The sequence below is a fragment of the Lontra canadensis genome, unplaced genomic scaffold (assembly GCF_010015895.1).
Source record: "Lontra canadensis isolate GAN:19392208 unplaced genomic scaffold, GSC_riverotter_1.0 scaffold45, whole genome shotgun sequence".
NCBI lineage: Eukaryota > Metazoa > Chordata > Mammalia > Carnivora > Mustelidae > Lontra > Lontra canadensis.
The window spans coordinates 15,112,947-15,140,569 of NW_022631039.1; the positions used below are offsets into that span (position 1 = coordinate 15,112,947).

Below are 27,623 nucleotides of genomic sequence, written 5' to 3' on the forward strand. Positions count from 1 at the left end.
TTGCAGTGGTGGCTTCTGTGCCCCCTCAAGTGGGAGGGGGAGACCCCCCGCGCCCCCAGACCACTGTGTCAGGCAATCTCCCCACCACAGACCCACGTTCCCGAGCTCCCGTTGCCACCTGACTTGAAGAGGCCCCTGGGAAGACCAGTGCCTTGTGCACTGGTTGGGGGGTGCCCTTGGGTTCAGCTGTTGGGGACAGTGGTTGCAACACCTGTGCACACACAAGGGCCTGGCTTTCACCCTGGTAAAGTCGCAGGGAACGTGCGTCCCTCACCGCACGGGCGCCCGCTCTGGCTGTGAAAACCAGAGCACCAAACCCAACAGCTCGAACCTGGAGCCTCAGAAGGATGCACCCCATGGTTCCTTCTTGCGGAGCTGTGCTCGCTGGAGGGGACCTGTCACCTGAGGGGTCCCGGGGGAGCAGAGCCACGTCACCAAGATGCAGAGCTGGATCCAGGCATGTGGGTGTTTGTGAGTCAGACCTCCATGGGCAGGACTTCACAGGAAGCAGAGTATGGGGAGGGCTGACTGGGGGCCGGGTTGCCAGGACCCTCAAGAAGTTGTCCCCGCCCCCATCCCCACGGGCCCTCCGCCCCTTGGAGAAGACGCAGTTCGCAGCTCCTAGAGGGTGTTGTCTGTGGTCCTAAAACTCCTGGGACAGTCATCCCTGCCTCATGGGAGGAACGGGACAGGGTCCTATTCCTCCGGGGCCTCGTGGCGAGGGATCCAGCAGCCAACCTCCCAATGGGAGCCCGAGAGCACAGCCCAGGGGCAGGCACCCCGCGCTCTGGCAGACTGGCTGAGGCTTCCGGGGACACGTGCACAGGCCCCTGCGGACGACTTCACCTCTGTTTGTCCATGGTCTCCTGCCCACCCAGCTTCTTGGCCGGCTGGCTCTCCCGGCCCCTAGCTTGCGTTATCACCGGCGTGCCGTTTTCCTGCGGATACGCGGCTCTGTGCCTCGGTTATTGCCCAGATAATGACTCATTGATTCCAGTAAGAATCGCGCCCATGACTCACGGCAACCCGTTCTTCCCCGACGTGCACCCGACGTGCAATGGGCACTATTCTTTGGGCTCACGGACACGCCGGGGAATAAAGCTGCGTTGTGTCAATTTACAGCAACGGGATCTGCATCGGCAGCGCATAATAAACAATCTGCACCATTCTTGCACGATATGGGACGCACAGGGTCAATGCATAGTGGCCGCACTGTGTCCGGTCACCCACACGGCCTGAAAGGGCCCCTCTCAGCCGGGCCTCTTCGGTGCCCCAGCAGCATTCCCGCCGACCCCAGGCCCTGCTGGGAGCCGGGCACCGCGGCCCTGGGCAGGGAGGCCCCGTGAACACGGGTCTGTACAGGCACCGAGCCTAGCCCAGACCCCGTACTCCAGGGAAGTACAGAGTCTGAGTCACCGTGTGGGGCTGGGGAGACGGGCCTGAGATCCCTCCAAGGCTGATGAGGACCCGAGGCCGGTGAAGGAAGTAGGCGGGGCTTCCGCACAGATGGGAGCCCTGGACCATACATCCGCCTGCCATCCAGGCCCGTCTCATGGTCGGTGGAGAGAGGGGATGCAGAGGCCACTGGCACACCCGTGCAGCGGCAGCTCTGCACAGTGTTGTGGGTGAGGCAGGCAGCACGGCCAACAGAGACCCAGGACAGGCCTGGGCAGGGGGCGGGAAGCTGTGCCCATGGGCTAGCGAGCCTGGGGGCTGCGGCCACACATCCCTTTCTTACCGGGCCTGCTCTGGTGGGCGCAGAGAGGGCTCTTAGGGTGGGATGGGCCACAGTGACCCCACACGCCCCCCATGACCTTTCTGACCATTCTCGCTGTGTCCCCTGAAGGTGTATGTGAATGGAGAGTGGGTGACCAGCATCAGCGAAGGGGGCAGCTTTGGGGAGTTGGCGCTCATTTACGGCACCCCCAGGGCAGCGACCGTGAAGGCCAAGACAGACCTCAAGCTCTGGGGCATCGACCGGGACAGCTACCGGCGTATCCTCATGGTGAGTGGCTTCCTGGCACTCATCCACAGCCAGTCCTGTCATGGGAACGCTGGCTTTGTCCAAGTGGGGGGATAGCTAAGGGCTGACAGGGTGGGTGAAAAATGTGGGATGGAGTCTGGAAACTTCTTACGAGGTAGGCAGACAGCTGGGGAGCCTCCTTGCCCTCCCTATCTGCTTTTAGCTGTCTGGAATGAGGTTGTGATGGCTGGAGCTCCAGCTTCTCTTCTGGACCATGAGGTGACTCTGAGGCTGGAACCCATTCATCAAGGTGGTGGAGCCAAGAGATGCCGGGAGCCTGGCTGTCTGGGGCCCCAGCACAGCGGGGCCTCCCCAGGGAAGGAGGCAGGCTCTTTCCGTGCCCACTCAGGACTCCTCCCAAATGCACAACCTGCCGGGCACTGTTCTCGGTGCTGAGATGCATCAGGGAGCCTCATGGAGGCAGCACCCGCCCTTGGGAAGCCAGCATGTTAGCAGAGGAGTCAGGGAACAAACACGTAGTTCAGGTGGCCGCAGTTCCATGGAGGTAATTACAGCAGAGAAGGGGGTGAGGGGACTATGAAGTGGGGAGAGGCTGCTGTTTTATAGAAAGGCCCAGAAAAACCCCTCCTGGGGTAAGGTGGGGTTGGAGCAGAGGCCTCTGAGCAAGGAAATAGCATGTCCAGGAGAAGAGTGTCTGGGCAAAGGCCCTGTGGCATGAGCTTGGATTCTCGTGGAGCAGCAGGCAGACCCCCGTGGATGAGGATGCAGGGGTCCCTTGGGGGGTACAGCTCACACAGAGCCCTCAGCTCACACCTGAGTGTGTCAGGGGAGCCCAGCAGGGGTTTGAGCAAAGGAGCTCCTGCAGCCAATTGGGGGCTATCCTGGAGAGGGTGGAAACCATCCTACCCTGGGAGCAGCTAGGAAGCCAGAAGGCCCTGGCCAGCCACACTGGTCCACGGACATCCCAGCTCAGTCCAGGTTCTCCATCCCTCCCCTGTCGCCAGGCTGAGGCCACTGGAGCTGAGCACCTGGCCTTTGGGAAGCCTCACTCCGCAGCCACCTAGTCTCACTTGCAGATGGTTTCTGCTCAGACCCAGGTCCCACAGAGCCTGGGCCTTAGGAAGGGTGCTGACAGGCCCAGAGGGAGGAGACCGGGGCGAGCTCCGGTCTGAGAGACCTTTGGCTTCCCCCACATGCTCTCTGGGACTTGACTGTCTCCCTGAGACCCGTCTGGACAGTACAGCTTCCAGGGAGGGGCTGTGATGCAGGGATGCTCTGGGGGAGGTCTGGGGACAGTCCACAAGTGGTTTAAAACAGCCCTGGCGCGCAGTCAGGCGGGAGCCTGCAGATGGGGTCGTGCTGGGGCTGCTCCTTCTCTTGGGAACATTGGCGCCCTGCCCATCCTGGTCTCACCACGCCACCCCGGGAGAACTCAGTGCGGTCTTGCAGGCGACCGATCAGATTTGATGTGCGTGAAGACCCTGTCATCCACACACTCAGTGACGGGGTCTTCTAGGGCCATGGATACAGCAGGAGAGAGCTGAGCTCTCTCTCCTCTTCATCTTCAACCCGCTAAGTCCTGTCTTCTCCAGGAGAGGCTGTGAGCCCGGTGAGTGGGGCGCCCTGAGGCACCTGAACCCCTCCCTCCCACCCACAGGGGCAGGCTTGGGTAAGGGCCCAGCAGCCTCCGTCTGTCCGCCCCGTGGTCCCTCCTGCGTGCACCTGGCCCTGTGTTGCATAAGGCATTGATTCTCACTGTCTCCGGTGCCGAGTCCTTCTCGGCTGTGGGATTTTTGTGGCTGCAACCTTGTATTCAGGGAAGTTCCCAAACCATGGTGGCACCCGGCACTTCCTCTGTCTTAATTCTGGATCCCAGTGGGCTAAGAATAGCCATGAATGTGCTGGGAGGCTGCAGAGTGTCTGTGTCTCGGGAAAAGAAAATGACAGTTCTGGCCTACCCAGAAGGGTGTGTCCCGCAGGACAGCACCGTGTTTGCATCCGTCCTGGGTTTGGGCGGATTTGGACGCATCCGTCATGCAAAGTGGACCCACCATGCATTCACTTGGCACCAAACTGGGACTTGCCAAGAGGGAGACTGGGCAGGGGGACTGGCCAGGAGTGTCTCCGGGGAGAGCGCCCCTCCCTGTGCATTCAGGCGATAGGGATCCCAGGACGTCTGAGCCAGAAGCTTCCCTGGAACATCCCTTCTCTTCCCTTTGTAGCTCCGTGTGGCGTAGAAGGATGGATGGAGCTCGGCAAGGCCACTGAGCAGGGCCGGGCTCTGTGTTCCCATTGGGAGCAAGGTGGGGGTCAGGAAGCACTGTCTGTGGCCTCCCTGCCCATCCATCCTGGGTCAGGTGTGGGGTGCCCACTCCCTGAAAAATGAAAACCTCAGGCCACCCCATACCCGTGAAGCAGGAGTCACACACCAGCCTCTCTGGCACAGAGCGTCTAAGGGGAGTCTCCTGCTGGGTGTGTGAACGCTGGGAGTCCATCCAGAGCCTGGTAGCCCCCTTCCTCTGTGTCTCAGTGGGAAGCAGACAAGGAGCCTGCTGGACCAAGGTGGGGATGACACAGCCAAGCAGCGGTGGGGAGTCTGGAGGAAGGTGGGCAAGAGTCCAGGTCAAAGATACAAAGAACATGGCACTGATGTTCCTTCTCCTGATGGGAAAACTGAGGCCCAAAGAGGATGAGACTGCACTAAGAGTTGGGGGGGTGGGTTATGGGTGATCTGGAGTTAGAATGGAGTGTGCTGATCCTTCCTGTCAGCCCTCCTTCCCTGTGCTCAGGAAGGACCATCACTGCTACCACCATCATCCTCACCATCCTCCCCATCATCATCATCACCACCATCATCACTGTCCTCCCCATCATCCTCACCATTCTCCCTGTCATCATCGCCATTGTCACCACCATCATCACCGTCATCCTCACCATCCTCACCATCCTCACCATCATCATCCCCATCATCACCACCATCACCACCATCACCACCGTCATCCTCACCATCACCATCACCATCATCACCATCCCCATAAGCATCACCACCATCACCCCATCACCAAGCTTTGGGGCATGTAGAGCCCAGTCTTGATTCATTCCTTCTCCTGTGGTCCCATCTAGGTGGTCACTTGCCCCTCTGAGCCTGCCTCTTCTCTCACAAGGTTGGGCAGGCCCCAGTCTCTGGAAGACCCCCCTCCCCCGCTGCCCTGGCCTGAGCTCTTTTTCACTGCTACCATCCTTCCTCCCACCTTTTGCCACATCAGGTGTCTAGTCTGTGGTCATTGGACTCTCCATCCTTTTCACATCGCAGGTGACCTTCCAGCTCCCATCAATGGATACAGCTGCTAGTGGGCTGCACATCCCTGTTTTCTGAATGTGCGGTACTTACCAGTGCTCATTGGCAGGGCTGCCATGTCCAGTTATAGAGTGTGTACACTGTGCAAAGGCGCTGGACAGCAGGGTGAGGAGTTGAAGTCCAGATTGCTCTCTCCTGCTGGGCTGGCGCTGGCTGCTGGGAGGCTGGGCTTCCTCCTTGTCTGCTTGGGCCACCAGCTCACTGGGACGCATGCTTGAAGAAGAGGGTGCATTTTTCTACTTCACATTCAGATTCTAATTTTTGGAGTGGATTCTAATTTCTAATTAACATAAAGGCTGATGGGGCCCTTCTCGCTGGATTTGTCTTACTCATCCAGCGTTTGGTTGGCTTTTCTCCCCAGGGACCAGTGTCAGGCATGTCTGGTCCAGAGACCTTGCCATTGCTGGCTGCCCCCTCTGGAGCGCATGACCACGTGGTTCTGCCCAGCATCTCCCCAGACATGTGTGTCCGGGGGAGGGGTGGGGTGCTGTGAGCCTGCTCAGACAGTGCTCTCTCCATCCTATCTTGGGGACACGTGCCCTCAGCCCATGGAAAGCCGAGCGCAGGACTCTGGTCGGCCAACTGCTCGTTATGTGGGTCAGTCACTGGCCCAGGCTGGATGAGGTCCCTGCAGCTGGCCCATGGCAGGTGGGGGAGGGGTGCAGCTGCTTGGATGAGTGGGGAGGTGCAGGCTGGGGTCTTTGAGGGGCTTCCGAGATGTGGGATCCTCAAAGGGCTTCCTTTCAAGGGTTGAGAGTCATTTGGGGGAACTTTGGAGATGCTAGAATGATTCAGGCACGAAGAGCCACCTTCTCTGTCTTCTCGTTTCTCCCAAACAGGGCAGCACACTGAGAAAGCGCAAGATGTATGAGGAATTTCTCAGCAAGGTCTCCATCCTGGGTCAGTGGTCCCGGCCCCGGTTACGATGCTCTGTGCTACGCGGCCTCCTCCGTCTCGTCTGAGTCCTGCCCGCCGGCCCCAGCCATTTCCATGTTCCCTGCATGCCTGGCAGGTTCAGCGTCCTTGGTGATGTGCAAGCGTGGGGCACACACACGGATGCACCCACACAAGGCATGACCGCTCACACACACACAGGTATGACCACACACAGTCATGCTCACACGCACACAAGCACACTCACAAGCTTGCACACACAGGCACGACTGCACACATACATGCATGCACACACAGGTGTGACCGCATGCATGCATACTCTCACACACAGGCACACCCACATGCTCGCACGTGTACACACACGCACACACACAGGTATGACTGAATGCAGGCACGTTCACATGCATACACAGGCACGCTCGCATGCTCGCACACATACACACGTGCACACAGGTATGACTGTACACAGGCATGCTCACACTCACACGCACACACACAGGCACGCTCACATGCTCCACGCATACACATATGCACACAGGTATGACCACACAATGCACTGACACACACACAGGCACACTCACATGTTCATACACGAACACACATGCACACATAAGTATGACTGCACACGTGCACGCTCACACACAGGCACGCTCAGACGCTTGCACACATACACGCATGCACACACAGGCACACTCACACATGTACATGCACATGCACACATGCACCAAGAGCTCTGTCTAGTCCCCAAGGGCTCTGTTATCCTTCCCTCAAGTGTCTGTGGTCTCCTCCCGTGCACCCCTCTTGTCTGTCCCTCTGCCACCAGCATCACCTCCAGCCCTTTCTCTGTGTCCGTCAGTTCTCAGCTGCAGTCCCATCTCGTGTTTTAGTAAATGCGGCCCACTGTGTTAAGCTTCATCCCCCGACCTGTGCTGGTGTTTTCCTCAATGTGGTTTCTCCTGCTGCATCTCTGCCCTTCCTTGTCCTGGGGTCTGATAAGCGCGATGGCTCCATTTCTGTGGATTTTCAGGAGTGTCAACAACATTTCACCGATGAGAGTGTTTAAGTGTTTTGAAGTTGCCGTAGCGTGTGTGACGGTCACGGGCTGATGCAGACCAGCCCTGTCTGGGGAACTTTCAGCCACAAAGCTGATATTCCTTACCTGTGTCCTGCCCGTGACATGCAGCTGGCGACTCACACTTTGGATGAGGTGGCTCTAGTCCATGGGAGGGGCGGTGCTTGGGAAGGTGAGGGACCGCTGAGTGCTGAGCCTCCAGGAACCGCTGGAGACCACTGTCCAGCAGCACCCCCAGGCCAGGCTGCCGGGTAAAGATGCTGAATGAAGAGTATCCTCCTTTCCCAAGAACGTGATGGACTGAGGAAGGGAAAGAAGCAAAGGGCTGACACTCAGGGATGAGGGCACAGGATTGGGGCGGTAGTCCCCGTCCCACGACCATTCCCCTACCTGCGTGGTATGAGCCGGTGGGGACCCCGGGCTGGCCCTCAGCCCTGGAGCAGCCCCGGCTCCCTACTGGGCTTGGCCTCTGCCTGGTTGCTGCTGTCCGGACCACAGAGACGAGAAGAGGGCTTGCGGCTAGCTTTTCCAGCACAGGATCAGAGGGAAGGACAGGACAAAGCCCCCATACCAGCTCGTGGTGAACGTGGACAGGGGGAGGGAAAGGCCGCGGCCGCTGCAAAGACCAGCCCCGGAGCCAGAACTGCAGAGAAAAGCTCGGAGCCGGTGGCAGACAGAGTAGGACCCAGTTATGAAGAGAGTGTGTCCACAGAAACAGAACATGGATGCAGGGAGCCAGCGTGGAGGGAAGAGCTGGGAGACGCGTCCCAGCCAGAGCCTCGGAGGTCGGCCACGGCCACGGGAGCAGAGCCCGTGCAGCGAGCCCCCAGCCTCGCAGCCTTGCCTTCAGGCGTTCCTAGCAAGGGCGCAGAGTCCTGGCCGCGCGTCAGGGAGCGGAGTCCGCCTGAGTGTGATGTCCAAGGGCCTGCGGTTTCATCCGTGGTGTGGGACACGTCTCTAAGGAACAGACACGAAGGTCGACTATGCTTCGGTAATAAAAGATTTAACAAGTCAGAAGCCTTAACAAGTAGATCTGAAGCCATTATGACAAAATAATCACAGGATTTTACTCAGGAGAGACGTGGGCTGGTGATGATGACATATTCACACCTGATTTGATGAAATTTTCTCTCCAAATGAAGACAAGTGGACAAGATTGGGTGTGGAGTCGGTGATGTGCTGGGATGGTGTGAGGCAGCCGCAGAGCCACGGTGGGGCAGGACCCCCATGAGGACTCGCCCCGGAACCCGGGGGACGGGGAAGGACGGGCTGCCTAGAGACGGTGGGGGCAGAGCACAGGTGCCCAGCCAGGCCTGAGGGGCCCACGGAGGGCCAGCGCCCCTGCCCCCGAGGCAGGTTTCAGAAGACCCCGGTTGGGGTGGGGGGCCCGCGGTGCATTCATGCCTTCATGGGCCGCATCGGGGAGCCCAGCCCAAAACCTGTAGGGAGGTCAGGTGGGCCCACTGTCAAGGCGAGCCCCCAGAGTGGCCCGTTTTCTACCCCTTTGGACCTAAAAGGTGGGCATTCCATACAGTTCAACCCGAGGACTGTTTTTTTTTTTTTCCTATCATCTCTCTTAGAGGAATTGTTTAGCAAAAAATGTATCTTACATTGAAAAAAAATACTCCGTTATTCTTGTTTCTTTTTCTTGTGTTGAACTCAAGCACGATAGATAGAGAGCTTAAGAGTTAATGTTGAACAAGACGACACAGCCGGTGGGTCATGTCTCTGGGAGTGTTTCTGCTTGTCTTTCTGTCCATCCTTCTGTCTGGGTCTGGGCCTGGAGACAAGGCCAGGCTGCACGTCGTCGCTGCGTTGTTTCTGGGCAGCCCTTGACAGTTTTCCACATTCTTTACACTTTGCTATATTTCTTGAGTTCTTTGTAGTGAAAATGAGTAATTCAACCCAAAACAGGCCTGGCAGGGAGGGCGCCTGCAGCAGGTCAACCGCATGTCCTCACAGAGACCCTGTGAGATGCTGAGAGAAGGTTCTGGTTCTTCTCTTCCTCTAGTGGTGAAAATGCATCCCATGGCAGGCACCGTGTCTGCTGTTTCTAACTTGAGGGCATCTGCGCCCATCACCACTCCATGGTTCCAGAACCTTCTCGTCACCCCCCTGAGGAAGCCCTGTGCCTGTGAGTCTGTCCCTACAGGTGCTTGGTCTGGACGTGTCCTATGAAGGGACGCTGGGCTCTGTGGTCGGTGTCATACTCGGCGAAACAAAAGTTGGCTGCCGCATGAGCTGGTCCCCATGGTTTCATAGGGGCTGCATGAAGGGTACTGTAGCCCCATGAGACAGCCCTGAACCTAGGACCCCGGGGCCCACGGTCCCCTTCCACCTCCTTTTCTCAGCTGCCAGACGCTCTCACGTGCTCTGCTCAGCCCCGTCCACAAGCTCTGTTTCCTCTGCTGAATCGATTGCCAGCAAGTGCTTCTCTGTGGCCGTCGGGTGGCGCGGCCCGATTATTCTCACCTGAAGGAGAGTAATCCCTTCGCCCCTCGGTCATCCTGGCTGCAGAGAATCCTCCGGAGAGACGCCTGCAGCCAGCGTTGGGAGGCCTTGCTCTGTGCCAGCCTGCCCTCAGCCCGCGTCCCTCCCTCATCAGGAAGGAGCGTGAAGGGGACGGTGATGCTTTGGGACCTAGAGGTTCTGGCGCATGGACACTGGGCTCCACCTGTGACGGTTGTGGAACCTGGCAGGCTTGGGGGACATGGGAGCCTGGAGGACATCCTGGGGCTCCGTGTCTGGGGCCTGGCATGGTCATGGGCCGCAGCTGCCGGCAGGATGCCAGGTGCAGAGTTGAGATCCTGCTCAGAAAAGGGGCGGTCAGGAATGCGGCCGGTCGGCCCCGTAACCGTAAGACTAGGGACCCCAAGTGCCGTGAAAACGCCCACAGGGCTTGTGCATCCTGCGTTGCCTCAGAGACTGGGTACCGTGGAAAAGCCAGGCCAGCGTCTCCTGATCTCCGGCCGTTGGGGGACACAGCACTGCACGTCCCGACTTTCAGACCTCAGAGTGTCACCCGTTTTAGATGGAACGGAGGAAACTGCTGATGGGACAACGGCAGCGGACTCCCCCCTGGTGGCGTGACTCGCAGTTATGTGGCCCTCGGGCTGGCCGGCGTGCTGGTGTCCCGGTGAGCACAGACACATGTCACCAGCTTTGGGTCCCTGAGCAGCCCCGGCCGCACAGACCTCCCCTGACTTCCCGCCTGTGCCGGCGGCTGGCGGGAGCTGGTCCTTTACAATTCGCGGTACTGGCAGACGTCTCACAGCGGAGAAATCCCGCTCCTAACCCAGTTCTAAAATAAATGCTTTGCTTTGTATTTTTAGCCGCTGACCTACTTAAGTAGCATCTGATAAGTGCAGGCCAGGGAGGGTTTTTCTGCCAAAAAAGAAATAGTTAATCAGAGAATCATTTTCTTCCAAAGGAGCGTATTGGATTTTTTCTCTTTTTCCTTCCCGAGGGCTGGGGATGGAGGGTGACGGGGTGGGAAGGCTCAGGGAGAGGCGGAAATGTACCTAGAATCCTCGAGCTGTAAAGAGGAGCGTGGCATTGGAATTAAGCGTTTTGACCTAAAATAATGGGAGGGGGGATGTGCCCAGTGTGGCAACGTGGGTACGCCTGCAGTTGAACCGTGATGAATGGTGTTTCTTCTGGACGGGTAATCGCTCCAACCGCTCTGAGCTATTTTACTCTGCGTAGTAGCCCCATGCTTAGCGGTGATGGTGTTTTTGCCAGAACACAGGCAGCTTACGTCTGGAGTATTTTCCCTCTGGGTTCCCAGGCCCCACTTCCCGCACCGGCCGCCTGACTAAACCGCAAGGCACCCGATCCAAGACCCTGTCCCGCTGAAGACGGAGCGCTAGCCCGGTACCTCCCGCACAGCTCATGGTGAAACGCCCAGGCCCTCCCAGCAGGGATGTGCGCACCCCATCTCACTCACGGCTGTCCTAGTGGAGGCCGGCCCGTGGCGCTTCCTGGGGAAGAGCAAGGGGGCAGAGCAGGGGTGCACGCCGTGGTGACGGTCTCCTTGTCGCCTGCTCTAGAGTCCCTGGAGAAATGGGAGCGCCTGACTGTGGCAGACGCCCTGGAGCCCGTGCAGTTTGAAGACGGAGAGAAGATTGTGGTCCAGGGGGAGCCTGGGGATGACTTCTTCATCATCACGGAGGTGAGTACCGCTGGCTCAGGGTGCAGGGGACGTGGCGTCATACCCTCGCCACTCCCACGTGCGCCCTCTGTCCCGCTCACCACCTCAGGCCCGCACTGACACGCCTTCTTGCCCTCAAGTCTCTTAGAGAATGGCGTCAGGTCCAAGGCCACACGTGTGGTGGCGTGTGAGGAGGCCACACAGCACTAAACACACGTGTGGGCTCAGTGGGTGTGGGGAACGTGAACCCATGCCGAGACCTAGAGTTCTGTATTGTTGGGGGACATGTGTACGTTCAGGGCACGTGGAATCTTTCCACGCGGTTGCTTAAAACTCTATGCAAATCTATAATCTCATTAAAAAGCTTTTTTTTTTTTAATGGTTCTGGGTTCTCAGCCTGGACACACATGAGTCCCTCTGATGAGGCCCCACGACAGCTGGCTCTGGGACTGTAATCCGCGGCACTGACAGGGGCGAGCAGCTGCTGTGGCCGCCTGTCCCCAGGGCGGGGCGGGGCTGAGACCCCCAGCGTGAGCCCCCAGCCAGCGATGCCCGGAATGAATGGGGGGCCCGCCGCGCGGTGTGGGCAGCCCTGGTGACGCAGGCCCAGAGGAATGCTGCTGTCTGTTGGGCTGGCTTCCTCCTCCCGTGGCGCTCGAGGGCGGAAGGATTTCACGTTCACGCTCATTAAAGCACATTCTTCAGCTGTGTCTTTTGCTGCCGGGACAAGGGGAGCCCTTGGCGTGGCAGCGTGGGGGCCCAGCGTGGCTGTGGGCCATCCCTGCTGGGTCTCAGACTCAGAGCTCAGCGCCTGTGAGCCATGTTCTCAGGTTAGAATAAGAGAAGGTGAGTCCACCAGGCTGCCAGTGTGGGCGGTGAGGCGTGGAGCCGAGCTTGGTGACACGCAGCTCGTAAAGCATGAGCGACACGGATAAGTTCCCACGGACACGCAACAAAGATTTGGTGTGTGTGACTCTAGTCTGGGCTCCTGCAAAACCCTTCCTAAGAGGCCATGTCTGTGTCCCTCCTCTCCATGGCTTGTCTGCCCCCTCTGGCAGGAAATTTCCAGAAGGCCGTAGAGTCTAGCGGGAGAAGAGCAGAAGGGGAGACGTGGGTGTGCAGGGACACCTGAGGCCCCAGGGTGGTGCCAGGTCGCATGGCGAGCATACTCACAGGGGCCTGGTCACCTCCCCTACCCCATCCCAGCTCTGGGCCTAGGACAGACCCTGCTTGCAGGTGGTGGGTGGGCCCCACGTGCACGGGTGCGAGCAAAGGAGGCTGCTTCCAGCCTGAGCTCCTTGAGAGCGGGGTAACCATCTCCAAAGGGGTCCCCAGCGCAGAAGCACTCTCAGCAGCATGGCTCAAGGTCCTGAGGGCAGGAGGCGCTTCTCACATTTCCTTGAAAAGGAAAAGGAAGGAAGGAGGAACGACTAAACCCCAGGCAGGATGTGGACTGAATGTGGTCCACCCTGACTCGGAGCCCCCGTCATCGGGGCAGAAAGCTGGCCAGGCTCTCATCTTTGCTCCCAGAGGCGACATTCCCAAGACTTCTGCTGCAGGGTTGGGTGGGCGGCCCTGTTTATATCCTGTGTAGCCCTCCTGCACATCCAGGAGGGGAGCTGGGGCCTCTGAAAGGACGAGAAATCGCATCCTGCTTCCAAAGCAGCCGTGGCTACCGTTGGACAGAGGGGCGGGGTGGGGGGAGGGTGCTGTCCCTCGGCCCCATGCTCCAGACCATTTGACCTCTCACCTGTGGCCTCGGACGTGACACCGTGTCTGGGTCTGTGTGAGCCTGGCGTTTTGCAGTTAAGAACATGAGTCTCAAATGCAGGCGGAGAGGGTCCCTCCGGTCACCCCGTTCCCTGAATCTGCATTATAATGTGACTGACTGCAAGGTTCTCGCTGCCCACCTGGGCAGGTGGGGTCTGACTCTTGGGAGGGCCTTGGCAACGTGCTGGACACCTGGGACATGACAGCCCTTGTTTGGGGCACCCAGGCTGGTTGTGGGGGGCTCTCCGACCCTTGTCCTTGGGGCTCTCCTTCCTGGTGCCAGTGGCTGTGCTCTGAGATGCCTCAGGCCTCGGCTTATCAGTGGGGCCTGGAGCTCCGAGTCAGCGGCCACTTGACGGCCCCCCTTGGACATCCAGCCCACTGCGTCTCCACACAAGCAGCCCCAGCTGCTCCCTGCCTGCGTCAGTGGAGACCCCTGAGGGAGGGCCCCCGGCCAGGCCCCAGGCCCGGCGGGAGAGGACAGACGGTGGCTGTAAGTCATTGAGCCCCGGAGCTGCCTGTCATCCTCAGTTGTCACCACGACAATCCCCGTGTGGAGCTACCCTGGGCTGGCTCAGACGACTGGGGCCAAGGGGAGGGCGTGACACCAGCAGAAAAGCACAAATCCTTTCCTGCTCTAGGTTTAACTACATTAATAAGCTTGTGCTTATAGGGCTGATTTGGCCTAGAGATGCGTTTGTATTGGCCTGTACAGTGTTGTTTTTTTTTGTTTTTTGTTTTTTTAAAGATTTTTATTCATTTATTTGACAGAGAGAGATCACAAGCAGGCAGAGAGGCAGGCAGAGAGAGAGGAGGAAGCAGGCTCCCTGCCATCCCAGGACCCTGAGATCATGACCTGAGCCGAAGGCAGCGGCTTAACCCACTGAGCCACCCAGGCGCCCCTGTACAGTGTTTAAAAAAAAAAATTTTTTTTTTAATTAATTGTCAGTATTTAAAAATCAAGATATTTCCCATAACAATCTGGATCTCTTCCCTTTAAAAGTATGGTACCCGACCACCTTGGACCCGCATCCCTATCTCGCTGAGACCAGCAGACCTGAGGGGTGGGCCCCTGGGGGTGGCAAAGGGCCCCATTAGCCTCAGTCCCCACCCGGCCCTCGAGCCTGCTCGGCAGGCCCTGCAGGCTTCGACGTTGGTGGCCTCGGTGCTTGTGGTCTCCAATCCGTGGGAGTCACACCCATCAGCCCCGACAATTGTCCATTGTTTGCTCTGGACCGAGGCTGCCGCCCAACCAGGTCCAAGACCACGGCGTGAAGCACATGTGAGAGGCACCGAATGGCGAAGTGCCCTCGCAGGACACCAGGGAAGGGAACCATTACCCAGTGTGTTCCTCCTGCTGACGCGAGCGGGCGATTTCCAGGCCCAGGATGTGTTATGTGAGTGTCCGCTCCCCGCCAGGGAGGTCTGGTCAGGGCTCAGCGATGCTTCCTGGGGGGACACAGCCAAGGCCGCACTGCCCACCAGTGTCAGCCGCGCACCCTGCTGGCTGGGTCTTGCTCCTTGCTCCTTGCTCCCGCGTTCTGAGTGTCCGCTGCGCGTGTACATGTACTTGGGTACGTGTGTGGGCATGTGCGTGGATACGTGTGCGGGCGTGTTCGTGGGTACGTGTGCATGTACGTGGGTATGTGTGTGTGCGTGTGCGTACGTGTGTGTGTGTTTGCGTGGGTACGTGTATGTGGTGTGTGTATACGTGGGTATGTGTGCGTGCATGTGCGTGGGTGCGTTGCGTGGGTGCGTGTGTGTGCGTGGATACGTGTGGGTGGACACAGCAGAGGGTCACTGCATGCCTCAGTCTTGTCAACAGCACGGAGAACAGTGAGTGCCACTCCCTGTGTCCACACGTGTGTTTCTTCTCTCTCCACTGGCTGCAGGGGATGCTGGGGAGGTCCTTGCCGGGGTTGCGCCCGCTCTGCAGGCGTCCCTGCTGCTCATCCACCAGCGGCGTCAGCAGCCAGCTCTGAGGGTGCGCAGGGGTCAAGCCAGGGGACGGTGCGCGGCCAGGGGACGGTGGGGTGACGGGGGCTGCCCCGGCTCCGTCCAAGGACTGCGTCCTCCCCGTGGACGGGCATGGGAGCTCACGCACACCAGTGCAGGTGTGTGTCTCTGGAATGTAACCCGATGCTCCCAGAAATGTATTTGAAGTCGTCTCCTTGGCAACTTGGATTTTTTCCCTTTTCCTGTGATCAGCCGGGTCGGGTAGGTCACACGGGACCCCAGGGTTTGCAGGCATCAGAGGCTCGCTGTGGTTTGCTGTGTGGCCAGAAGCAGCCCCGTGGCCACACCTGCCAGGCACACAGGTCAGGCCCACCAGTCCCGCTCCCCCCCTTGTGCCCCGTGAGCTCCCGGGGTGGGGGGGTCGCAGGTGGGGCTGGAGGACACCTGTCCCCTGGGGGTGTCGCCACGGCCTTGGGAGGCTGCCTGGGTGGTCCCTGGTTTAGATGCCCAGGACTCGTCCAAGAACGTTCTAGAACAAAGCAGGAGAAGGTAGTGCTGGTTGTGGGTTTGTAGAACAAGCACTTTCGCTCTGGATGCTGTGCCCTTGGTTAGATAGTTTTGGAGACCCTGGTGGGCATGCGGTGGCTGATGTTTCCGTGGGAGCAGGGGCCCCCCACGCCACACACATGGGACATGCAGTGAGGACGGCCTGTGTTCTTCTGGGAGACTTGGCAGGAAGCGTCCAGGTGCGTGATCTCTCTGGTTTGAATTGTCCTCTTCTGCTAATGGCACATGTGCAAGTTGTAACGCGCTAACCCCCAGTTCCTCGCAGTGTGACCCCCGCCCCACAGAGACGGCAGGAAAGGGACCTAGGCCCTGCCGGTCCCTTCCGTGAGAGTTTTATGGGGGTTTGGCCAAGCCATGGTCCCCAGATGTCAGATATTTGCTCAACGCCACTCTAGATGTTTTTGCGGAGGTTCAGATGGGATTAACAGTGACATCAGCTGATGTTGGAGGAAGGGGCGGGTCTTCCATGGTGTGGGTGGGCCTCTTCTGATCAGTTAAAGGCTTTCCTTGAGAGAAAGAAGACAGAGGCCCCCCAAGAAGAGACACTTCCTGCCAGCTGCTGACCATGCAGATTTTGAACTTGTGGTCCCCGCTGTCATTCAAGCGAATTCCATAAGGTGAACCTCTATCCACACACACATCCCACTGGGGGTTTCTCTGCAGAACCCCTTTCTTATGCCCCCGCTTCTTGACTTTTCCAGAACAGTCTGGTCTTTCCGTAGGTGGGTGTGTAGGGCCCTGAGGCCCAGGTCTGGGCACTGGGTGCCTGCTGACGTACTTGCTGTGAGGAATGGGGGCTACAGGACCCGGGCTGGGGCTTCGGCAGACTGGCTGGCTTGGTGCTGCCCATCCTAGTTTCATCAGAATAACAAGGGGCGCCAGGCCCCTTGTCTCCTCACGCCGTTACCCGGCTGAGTGTCTGCTCTGTTTGGCAGAAGGTCCTTGAGTTTGCTTCCTTGTGTGTGTCCTCCCCATGGCGCGGATCCCCCAGGTGTGGCCAAGCCTGGCAGAGATACCCCTGTCCTGCACAAGTGTGGACAGTGGCCCCCACAGACACTTAGTCATGAACACCTGCTGGCGGGTGGGAGCCCAGTGTGGAAGGCTGAGTGGGGCTTCAGGACCCCTGGTCTCAGCTGAGCCCGGGGTGGGGTGTTGTCTCTGCGGGGCAGGCCCCCCTGGGAGAGGCGGTCTTCCTGTCTCCCAGCCCTGCAAACACCGACTGTCTGAATCCCCTTGACACTGGATCCACAGAGCTCTAGGGAAACGTTCCCAGCAGTTGAGTGAGACCCTTGCCCTATAAACCCGGCGATGGACACAGAGCAGGGACTGGGCCTTCCCGGGGCGGGGACCTGCAGCAGCCCGTGGGGTGAGGCCGACTGGGGCCTCTGCAAGGAGAGGGCGTTGGGCAGAGAGAGAACAGAGTGTCTGCGCCAAGACCTGCCTCCTGGTTCCCGTGCTCCAGGAAAATGGACAAGGATGTGGATGGGGCTCGGCGCTGGGCCACGTGGCCCCACTTTGCATGCCCACGAGGACCCCGCCAAGACTGGGGCTGGGGCATGTGGTTGGGGGGACGATGAGGGCAGCTGGTTCCCATAAAATTCCGACAGAGAGCTTCCCGCTCCGTCCTGCACCAGCTGGCCACCGGGGAGGCGTTACCATGGAAACTCCAGATTTGGCTTATCTGCCCTCTTAGCAAATTAATTTTGTGAATGTCCACCGTGCTGAAGCGATGGGACTACCATTGCTCCCCAGGCCGCCTTCTGGCCAGTGCCTTGCCCTGCTCGCCACTCAGACATGTGGACCCCTCTGGTGGGCACGCAGACTCACCAGGATCTTGGGGAGCCGGAAGGGGGTCGCCCCACGCCCTGCTGGGTGTGTTCTTCGCTTGGGGTTGTCTGTGACTCGGCCGTGCTGTTGCATCACTGTGCGCTGGCTGAGGAGTGGGTGGCAGCCGCTGCCATCTAGGTATTTATTTGGGGAGGAGTGAAATCGCCCCATGGAGTTGGCAGACTCGCCTTGGGTCCCAGGCCAAAGCAGGGTCCCTGGAAGTGGCACAGTAACCCGCGGTGGTAGCAGGTGGGCCTGGCGGTAGCAGGGACACCCCCACTGACTGGGATGGTGAGGTGTGCAGGTTGGGGCTGGGGGCCGGAGGTCCAGACGGAGATGGACGAAGGGTGTGTGTCCAGGCCGAGGCTGCAGGTCAGTGGTGAAGGATGGTTGACTGGCCCAGACTTCTCTAGCACAAAGGTCACAGCTTTTCTTCTGGGCCAAACTAGAGGAAGCCTGTTTCCAGAGCGCCTGGGGCCTGGGTTGGCACCCTCTCTTAGCGCCCAGGCTTGGTGGGGGTGGCCTGAGGTCACAGATGTTTGCTGGCCTGCTAGCCCCAGTCCCCGGAAGGAGAGACAACAGAGTTTTCAGAGAAGTTCTTACTCCCTGACATGTAAGACTTCATTTTTTAGGGCAGTTTGAGGTCCACAGCAGAATTGAGTGGAAGGAGCAGAGATTTCCCATATCCCCTGCTCCCCCAAAAGGCTGCCCCATGATCTGTGTCCCCCAGACGGGGTATCTGTCACAATCAGCCCCATGCGGACATGTTGCTGTCACCCAGAGACCACAGTTGGCACCAGGGTCCCTCTGGGTGGGTGTGCATTTTGTGGGTCTGGACAGTGATGACTGGTGTCACCCCAGGGTGTCCCCCGGTGTTCACAGCCCTGAAAGTCCCCCGGCACCATCTGTCCCTCTGCCCCGAAGCCCCGCCTGTGTGCACAGCTCTGCTTCCCCAGAGTGCCTGGTCTTTGGGGTCCCACGGTGTGACATTTGGGTGGGTCTCTGTAATCAGTGGGCAGATTCGTGGCCCATGTCTGCACGGAGCATGGGAGCCGCTCACCTGCTCGGGGTCATCTTGCTGAATGCAACAAAGTGCATAGACATCCCTGCGTGGGTTTTCTGTGGACCTAAGTCTTCATCTGGGCCCTTCGGGTAAATGCCAGGGAGCATGATGGCTGCATCTGATGGGCCCATGCCGGCACCCACTCGGCACCTGGATGTCCTTCTGGGGTGACTGTCTGGGCCACTCTGACCCCAGAAGGGGCTCCATCCAGGGAGGCTCTGATGGCCCCTGAGAGGGTTTCAGGGGCCTGAGGGGCTCCTGGGCTCTGACGTGTCTCCACCTGGTTGCCCAATGGCCTCCCGACCGGGCACAGCCACACATCCCGCTGACCCGTCAGGTAGGACCTGGGCAAGCCAGGCTCTCTGGGCTCCGGAATGACCTTGGCACATGGGCTGGAGGGTGGACTCAGTGCACATTCCTGTGACCTGAGGCCTTGGTGCCGGCTGCCTCCAGACTGTTTGTGGATGAAGATTCCAGGCTATACAACTCACCTTGCTGGTGGCCAAGGCTGGACCTCAGATGAGAGCCTTTTCTAAGAAAACCCCAAAATTGAAAAATCGTGTGACGACAGTGTCATTTGCTGGAATAAGGCCAGTGACACGGAAAAGTCTTTAGGAAGGCGTCATTCCCCCGCCTCTGCCCACAGCTGCTTGTGGGCGTTCCTGACAAGCGCCTGCCCCTTGACGGGTTCCTCCTGGGTTTGCTGTTGGCATATGAAATGCAAGGGGTCTGAGGAGTGTTTCCCCAGATGGAGAGCACCCCGCCTACAAAGGCCGGAGGCATCCCGGAGCCTGTGATTCCAGATCTTGTCTATTGCCCATGCATGTGCCAACAGGCCTGCAGGTGCTCCCAGATGGGGCCGCGGGCCATGTGCATGCTGGCCACAGGATCCTGCATGGTCCCGCTGGGTCCCTTGCCCCCCGCAGGAGGAGGGCTGAGCAGCATGCACACGACTGCCACAAAGACAGTTAAAACCTTACAGATGTGCCGTTTGGGACGAGTTGGGTTTTGGGGTGTCGAGTCCCCCACCCTGGAGCCAGGACCCCCCAGGGACTCAGGGCTTGCAGGCCCCGCCTCCAGAAGTTGGGATGCCAGCAGTGGGCCAAAAGATGAGTGTCCCCAGCGTGTCCCTCTGGAGTAACAGCGGAGTGCTTGTCTGCAGCCGTGGGCAGCTTCCCAGTAATAAGCACGAGGCCCCCTGCCCATGAGCTGCTTGAGACAGAGTGTGAATGTGGACAGGGGGCCATGTGGGGTGCCCAGAGCATGACCCCAACCATGCAGGAACAGGAGAGCCCAAGTCCAGGCACAGGGCCAGTGGGAATTCCCAGGGCCAGGCCCTCCTTGAAATGATCTCCATTTCTCTGAATTGTGGTAAAATACACACAGTATATGACTTGACATTGTGGCTACTTCTCAGCGTCCAGTTCAGGGTCACAATTCCCTTCCCTATCTGGCTCCAGAACATTCCATCCCCCCATGGAGACCCTGTCCCTATGATGCACAGACATCCACCCACTCCCCCAGCCCCACAGTCTGCTCTCTGACGACTCTGGGTCCTCGTGTGTGTGGGGTCTCCATGAGTGTCGTCCTGTGTCTGGCTAGTGTCCTTGGGGCTCGTCCCCGTGGGGGCAGGGGTTGTTCCTTCCTTTAGAAGGTGGGCTGACACTCTCTCATGGACCACAGAAGTCTGTCCAACCAGCTCTGTGCTCGGTCTCCTCCCGGTGCTGGTCCTGACAGAGTCTGCCAATGCTTCCTGAGCTCACTCTGTGTCCCACTGATCCTACGAGTCCTCGAGGTAGTGACTGTTATCCTCTCAGTGCAGAGAACACCAGGAGCCTCCCAGTGATGCTCACACCCATGCTTCCATGGGTCCTGGCCAGGGCCTGGGGGGAAACTGAGGCCAGGAGAAGCAGGGACTAAGCTCACAGCTCCCCAGACAGCCAGGGTAGAAGTCATGGCTTCTTGGTGCCAGGACTGGCCCACGCCTGCCCTGTGACTCCAGACCCCAGAAACCCACCCCCTGTTGCCTCATCGTCCTTCTGGTCCCACTAGAACTTCCCACGGGGAGCAGTGATCAGGCAGGAGAGAAACCTCTTAATTCACCTCCTCTCTCAGGTGCTCTGGCTGGGGCCACGCTCTGACCTTCCTGACCTGTCCTACATGTGTTAGCCTCTCTCAAAGGAGGGGGTGCTGTGTGTGCCCTTGGGCTGGGCTGGGGGGCCTTTGGCCCAGGTCTCCAGGCCGAGGCAGCCGTGTCCTGGGAGCACAGGGGGTGGCTGCCAGCCCAGTTGTGCCCACCGTCACCCTACCCTCCTTTGGGTCTAAGGGTTGAGTCACTGGAAGCGGTCGGCTCCCCCAAGCCCAACCTCGCCCAGGCCACCCAGAGGTCTTGCTGGAACACCGCTGAGTCGGCAAGCTCCTGCTTATCTCTAGCCTCCCCCTGCAGAAGCTGTGGGCGCTTGCGTGGCAGGGAAGAACTGGGCATTGGGAGCAGAGCCTGGAGGGACGGAGCCGTGCTGTGTGACCCACACACCCCTCCATCCTTCCGCTCAAGGACACGTGTGGTGGGGCCACCTGCTTGTCTCCCAGACATCGCCCCTGCTCACTGGAGCGTGGGTCGCCAGACACTTTCCTGAGCTTGTCACGGGTGCTGCCTGGCTTCAGAGGGGATGAGACCATTCCTTGTTTGGAGAAGGAACCCTCCCTACGCAGGGCCTGTGGTGCCCCCCACTCTGGCGTTCCCCACCCGCTTCTTGGAGCCCCAGCCCTGGGACCCACATGCCTGTGCCATCCTCCCTTGGCCTGGCCCCGGCCTCACGGAGAATCCACAGGACACCAGCAGGAGCACAGGCCAGTGTGCGCCCCACGCGGTTAGCCGCGTGCGTGTGATGCCATCCGCCGAGTGTTTTGGCCACACTGCCAAGAGGCGGATTTGTGCTTGGGCAGCGAGAAGGGTCCAGCTCCCCAGAATGGATAGAGGAGACCCTCGATGGGCCCAACCCCAGGACTCACTAACGTCTGCTGGGATGATTACTCTGTTAGAAACCCAGCATGGCCCACACGGCCAATGCAGGTGGAGCCTCAGAGCTGGTGCTCAGTCACTCAGGGGTACATGTGGGGTCTGAGGGATGCCGTCCTTCCTGAGCCTGGACTGGGGGCCGTCGAGGGCCAGCCGGCATTGGGGCGTCTGCCCCCAGCCCCCAGCTCCCACTAGACTTGGCCACATCTAGCACCCCACCAGGCTGGGGCTCCAAGAGGCCAGGGTGGGTGGATAGGGGTGCGGGAATGCACACCAGGGAGAACGAATAAAGGGGGTGTAGCGACGGCGCCTGCTGCACACACAGCACGGGTCCGGAGCCCAGGCGTGTGCCCCGAGGGCCTGTCCCCCTGCAGGACTGGTCAGGGGGCCTCTTGGCCCAAAGCCTCGGGCCCTCCAGTCACTGCCGCCACCTCTGCTGGGTCTATCTCATAGAAGTCGTCCCTGCCTGCCTGTTGTAGGAAACCAAAGCGATGGTTAGGGTTTTGCTTTCATAGGAGACGTTTAAAACTCAGATGGGGCTCCTGGGTGGCTCAGTGGGTTAAAGCCTCTGCCTTCGGCTCAGGTCATGATCCCAGGGTCCTGGGATCGAGCCCCCATCAGGCTCTCTGCTCCGCGGGGAGCCTGCTTTCTCCTCTCTCTCTCTCTGCCTGCCTCTCTGCCTGTGATCTCTGTCAAATAAATAAATAAAATCTTAAAAAAAAAAAAAACTCAAACAGGTGCTGAAGGAAACGGGCCATTTACGGTCCCCGCCCCTGGATGCCGGTGCTCTCTCTGCTCCTATGTCCTCCCAGGCCGCGTTCTGTGTGACCTGGTTTATTTTCAGACCAGGGTTAGAATCACTGAGTGAGAAGTTTGGGGAATATGATCCGGAGTTTTGGCAAGCGCGTTTTTCCAGCCCAGAATGTTCCAGCTCACGGTCCCACGAGGGTGTCTCTGCTGCCCTCACAGCGGGCTGGGAAGCGCAGCTCGGACTGGAGGGTTATTTCCAGGACCAGGGGCGTGTGGTGCCGTGGGAACGGCTCTCTGCTGGGTGGAGGTCTGTGCCCTTCAGGGTCGACCTGCGCTGGGCAGACAGCGGTCCTCGACAGTCCTGCCAGGGTGCTGGGGGATGGTGTTGGGCTCGGGGATTTGGTGCTGCTGGGTCGGGGGCCCCAAAACAGATCGGTGTCTTCTGTTGAGCATGTGTCCTGGGTCAGGAAGCTGTTCCATGTGGCCCTCCCACGTGGCCGGCAGCTGGTGTCACAGCCACGCAAACAGAGACTGTCTGTGAGAACAGGGTCACGTGGTCATGATCCCCGCGAAGGAGGCCTGGGGCTTCGGCTCACAACCGACAGGGCTATTCCCTACCCTGTGTTTGCCGAGGGCTCTCCCTGTGGGTGCTTTCTTTTCGCGAAGCCTCGTGGCTGTCTGGCTGGGGCAGGGACACCCGCGTGCAGGAGCACACACATCCTCCGAGGGCCCGCAGATAGGGTGCGTGTGCTCCCCCGTGTCAGAGGTCACGGCCTGCCTCGTCTTTGTGCACCACCAGAAAGGACGTAGGACCCGTCGCATGGGGGTTGGTGGGCTCGGGTGAATGTCAGCGTGGCCGACCTGAGCTGCCCCGCACTGAGCCCATTCCTGCTCCTTCCTGTGAACCCAGCCAGGATCCCCAACCCCTCCCCATTGGTGCCCACCATTTCTTCAGCAGCTCCGTGAGCGTCTGACCTGGTTGGGTCAATGCAGCATGTGGAGAGGTTGCTAGAAGCTTCTAGAAAGAAGGTTTCCTGCTGATAGGAGAGCGGTAGGGGGGAAGAAGTGGGTTCTCTGCCTGTTGATGGCAGGGAAAGACATTTGGTGACTCCCACAACTGTGGCAGCGGCTGTGCCACCAGGAGGGACCAAGGTCACCAGAGCAGGAGGTGGGAATGAGCCCAGGTCCCTAACCCACGTTTGGGCGGCTGAATCAGCCAGCTCCCAGGTCTTGCCACGTCTCGTGGTTCTGAGGCCTGACAGATGACCCCAGTAGCCCCCAGCCCCTCCGCTTGGGTTTGCTGACATTGGGGGCTTCAAAGCCTCTGAAGGAAGCTGTAGGCCTGGAGTGTCCCTGAGTAATTCTGCAAACCAGAGGCCTCCAGGTCCATGCCTGCAGTTTCAGAAGAAGGAAACGATCCGATTGTAAAGTGGAAAGTTGTCTAAAACGGGAATGAAAGGCATGTAAATTACACGCATCACAAGTTAAAGGACGTCAGTGTGAAAGAGAATTAGGTCGGCACAGTGGGGTATCGAGACAAATAATGCCTGTCCTGGTGGCCCCGGGCACAGCAACCACATGTGGGGTTCAGGTGACCTGCCCCATGTCCCACTGCAGGAAGACCAAGGCTGATGACATCAGAGCCGCATGTCACCCTCAGCCGTCGCCCACAGCGTGGGCTGGGGGCCCAGGACTTCATTCCTCCCCAGGGCTCGGGGAGGGGGCCCATGTTCTCCAGGCCCCCCGCCAGCCACAGCTCCTGGGGGGTGGCGGCGTCGCCCGGCTGTTCAGACGTCTGGCACCATCCATCAGCTAGCTTCATAAACACCCTAGACACGCGCGAGCTGAGTGGCCCTGGCATGGGGAATCCAGCTGGAGGGGTTGCCGATAGGTGCTCAGAGATTCCAGGCTCTGTTGCACTGGCAGGGTCTTTTGACCACGGCGTTTCCCTCCAGACCGTAGAGAGGCAGGAGTTACTCATTAACCCACACACAGCGAGGCCAGAGACGGTGAGCCGGAGAACTGAGCCTACCTTGGAGAAATATCACGTTTGTTCGTGCGACAAGGGCATTGGGGAGCTGGGCTGCAGAGCTGTGGGCACACCCTAGTGGCAGAGGGTAGTGGGGGGCGCAGGGGCCCACGTCCTCCTGGGCCAGTCCCCTTGGCTGCCCTGAAGAAGCAGGTGGCCCCTCCCGGCGAGGAGGCTGCAGGAGGGACACTACGCGTTGGTTGACACCCCTGTCTGGGTGCTCTGGGCCGTTTTTAAAGCCTCCCTTTCAGTCTCCCCAGTGGGGCCAGCCTGCTGGCAGGTGTACAACAAGACAGCGTGGATGAGGCTGGTGTTCAGTTCCCCTAAACAGGGCCCAGCCCGAGGGCTTGGCAGGCGAGGGGATTTTGGGGTCAGAGCCGCCCAGCGCCAGAGCTTCCACCCATCCCTGCCCCGGTGTGAGGCTGCCAGACCACCGAGCAGGAGACTTCGACTGCCTTGTGCTGGCCACCCAGGCCTGCATTAGTTATTGAGCTGGTAGCGTCTGCAGACACCTGTCTGGGGGTCAGGAGGGAGCCACGCTGCTCACAGGGAGCGGGACCCAAGGCCACGCCCATCCTGCAGGAGTGCCCCGTCCTTGAGAGCTAGCCCAAGGTCAGCTCCAAGATCCTCCCCACTGCATGGCCTTTGGCAGCCTCATGCCCTTGGCCAGACCCCAGCATGGTTCCAACCCCACACCCTTCTGTCCCCAAGGAGAACCCTGAATTCACCTTAGAAGGGGGGGCGCATGGATGGAAGCTGGCAGGAGGGAGATTTGGGCATGTCCCCTTGCTGGGTGACCTCTCACCTGCTTGTGACCTCCTTACCTCTGACTTCTTTACATGTGACCCCCCCGCTGGGTATGACCCCAGCCCTGCTGGCTGTGACCCCCTACCTGTGCACCCCCCCGCTGGGTGTGACCCCCCAACCTATGACTCCCCCCCCGGGTGTGATCACACACCCCCCCGCTGCTGGGTGACTTCAGGCCATCCTCCCCGCCCTCGCCCATGCCCACTCCAACCACTGATCCTCACGTATCCCCTTGGCGTCTGCAGGGCACGGCCTCTGTCCTCCAGCGCCGGTCCCCCAACGAGGAGTACGTGGAGGTGGGGCGCCTGGGGCCTTCCGACTACTTTGGTGAGTCTGGAGTCCCCGCCCTCACAGGGTGTGAGTCTCATGGTGGGGGGGGGGGTCCCTGGAAGGGCGCTGAGGTGGAGAGCCGTGGGGGGCATGCGGGGAGCAGGCTGGGGTGCCCTCGATGGATGTGTCCTGGACGCAGCTGCCCCGGGAGGGCATGACCTCGAACCCCTAGCTCCCCAACCCCCTGCGGGGTTGGGGTCGCGGCAGATGGATGATGGATGGGGAACCGCGTGTCAGTGTCAGTCTCACCCAGTGCTCCCCGGGACGAGCTTGCTAGAATCCAGTGGAACTGAGCAGTGCGGGCAGCCCTGGGGGCCGGGCCCCTGACCACCCTCTCGCTCCCCAGGGGAGATCGCACTGCTGCTGAACCGGCCCCGGGCGGCCACTGTGGTGGCCCGAGGGCCCCTCAAGTGTGTCAAGTTGGACCGGCCCCGCTTTGAACGTGTGCTGGGCCCCTGCTCCGAGATCCTCAAGAGGAACATCCAGCGCTACAACAGCTTCATCTCCCTCACTGTCTGAGCCCCGCAGCCCCGCTGCCCAGCTTCTGTGTGCTGGTGAGCTCGTCTGTGTCCACGGGCCGCAGAGGGGGGTGGGCACCCTGGCCGCGTGGGGCCACCCCGCTCTCCAGGCTTTTGTTTGGGAAAAAACAGTCACCCTGTGCACTTCAAAAACAAGGTCCCCAGAGACCGCTGGGCTGAGGAGATGCCAGCGGCCCCTCCCCACGTCCCTCCCTGTGTGTCTTCTCTGACCAGCCTGCCCCCCCGGGTGGCCAAAGGGCCCAATGAGAGTCCAGGCTGGCCCGGATGGGCTGAAGGTCATGTGATCAGGGCTCTAGTCCTGAGGCTGGTGCGGTGACCTTTGGGGGGTGTCCTGGAGGGACCCCCAGCTTCCGGGAAAGTCAGTGTGAGGGACAGAAGGCCCCAGGCATGAGAGCCTCTGGTGACCCAGGCTCACAGGAACCCTTAGCGGAGGACATGGTCGAGTGGCGCGTGCCCTCATCTCTCCTGGGTGGTTCCCCTGGGGTGGCCTGGCACGTGAGGAGCTGGGGACGCCCCACCATTTGAGGAGCACTGTTCTCCCGGGGCCAGGGGGTCAGGATGATGTCTGCTCTGCGGCTTGTTTGTAAGACAGCTTCTTGGCGACCTTCCGAGAGAGGGGAGGGGTCTTGTAGACACGTGCTAGATAACGTAAGAGCCAGGGGCCCCTTCTGAGATGCCCGGCAATGCCCCACTGGACTCTGCCCTTGCCCAGGAGACATGTGCAGACGAAGCCCCACCCTCCTGTAGCAGGAAGAGGAGCAAACAGCCCCAGGCCCCACAGTCCCAAGGCCAGATCCATTTAGCGTCCCCTAGATGTGTTTTCCGTCCAGGTACCCTGTGAGCAAGAGAGGCCTGGGGGCGGCACAGAGCCTCCCAGAACCAAGAACCACATGGCGCAGTTCCCCTGGTTTTGCTCTCCTGTGCACGTCCGGGGGGCCCCCGCCAGCCCTGCCCCTGCCCGCGGAATTTCTGTGACGCGTGAGCCCGCCCGACTCGTCGCGATGTTCTGAATGCTGCATGTCATATTAAATGTGCAATGAACTCTCCCCTCCCGACTCGGTCTCTTAGTCTGAAATCCTTCACAGAGGAGCGTTTTCTTTTTGTTTTTCTATTGAGGTAAAATACACATGACCTAAAACTGACCACTTTAACAATTTCTCAGCATCCAGTTCAGGGGCACTGTCCCCCCACCCCAGTCCAGCTCTAGAATGTTCCATTCCCACACATGGAGACCTGTCCCCGTGATGCATGGATCCCGGCCCGCTCCCCCAGCCCCAGCCCCACTGTCTGTTCTCTGTGTCTGTGAGTCTGACGACTCCGGTTCCTCGTGTGTGTGGGGTCCCCATGCATGCCCTTCTGTGTCTGGCTGGTGTCCTCAGGGCTCGTCCCCTTGGGGCAGGGGGGTCCGGTTCCTTTTAACGGCTGAGTGACACCCATTATGTGGACCACGTCGTATTTATCCAACCACCTGTATGAGAGTGGGGCTGTCTCTTCTGTCAGTGTGGGCG

At 59.7% G+C, this 27,623-nt stretch overlaps 1 protein-coding gene across 3 annotated transcripts in view; it reads left to right on the top strand.

Annotated features, from left to right (window-relative positions):
- Nucleotides 1–27,170, top strand: part of PRKAR1B (protein kinase cAMP-dependent type I regulatory subunit beta) — a 77,679-nt gene extending 50,509 nt beyond the window's left edge. For 2 of the 3 annotated variants that reach the window (XM_032872856.1, XM_032872855.1), the window contains exons 7-11: nt 1,847–2,005; nt 6,182–6,242; nt 11,358–11,479; nt 25,492–25,573; nt 25,923–26,939. In XM_032872856.1, coding sequence (XP_032728747.1) covers nt 1,847–2,005; nt 6,182–6,242; nt 11,358–11,479; nt 25,492–25,573; nt 25,923–26,095 — 597 coding nt within the window. In that variant the 3' untranslated portion in view covers nt 26,096–26,939. The other variant, XM_032872854.1, reaches the window with a different exon arrangement.
- The last annotated feature ends 453 nt before the right edge of the window (nt 27,171–27,623 follow it).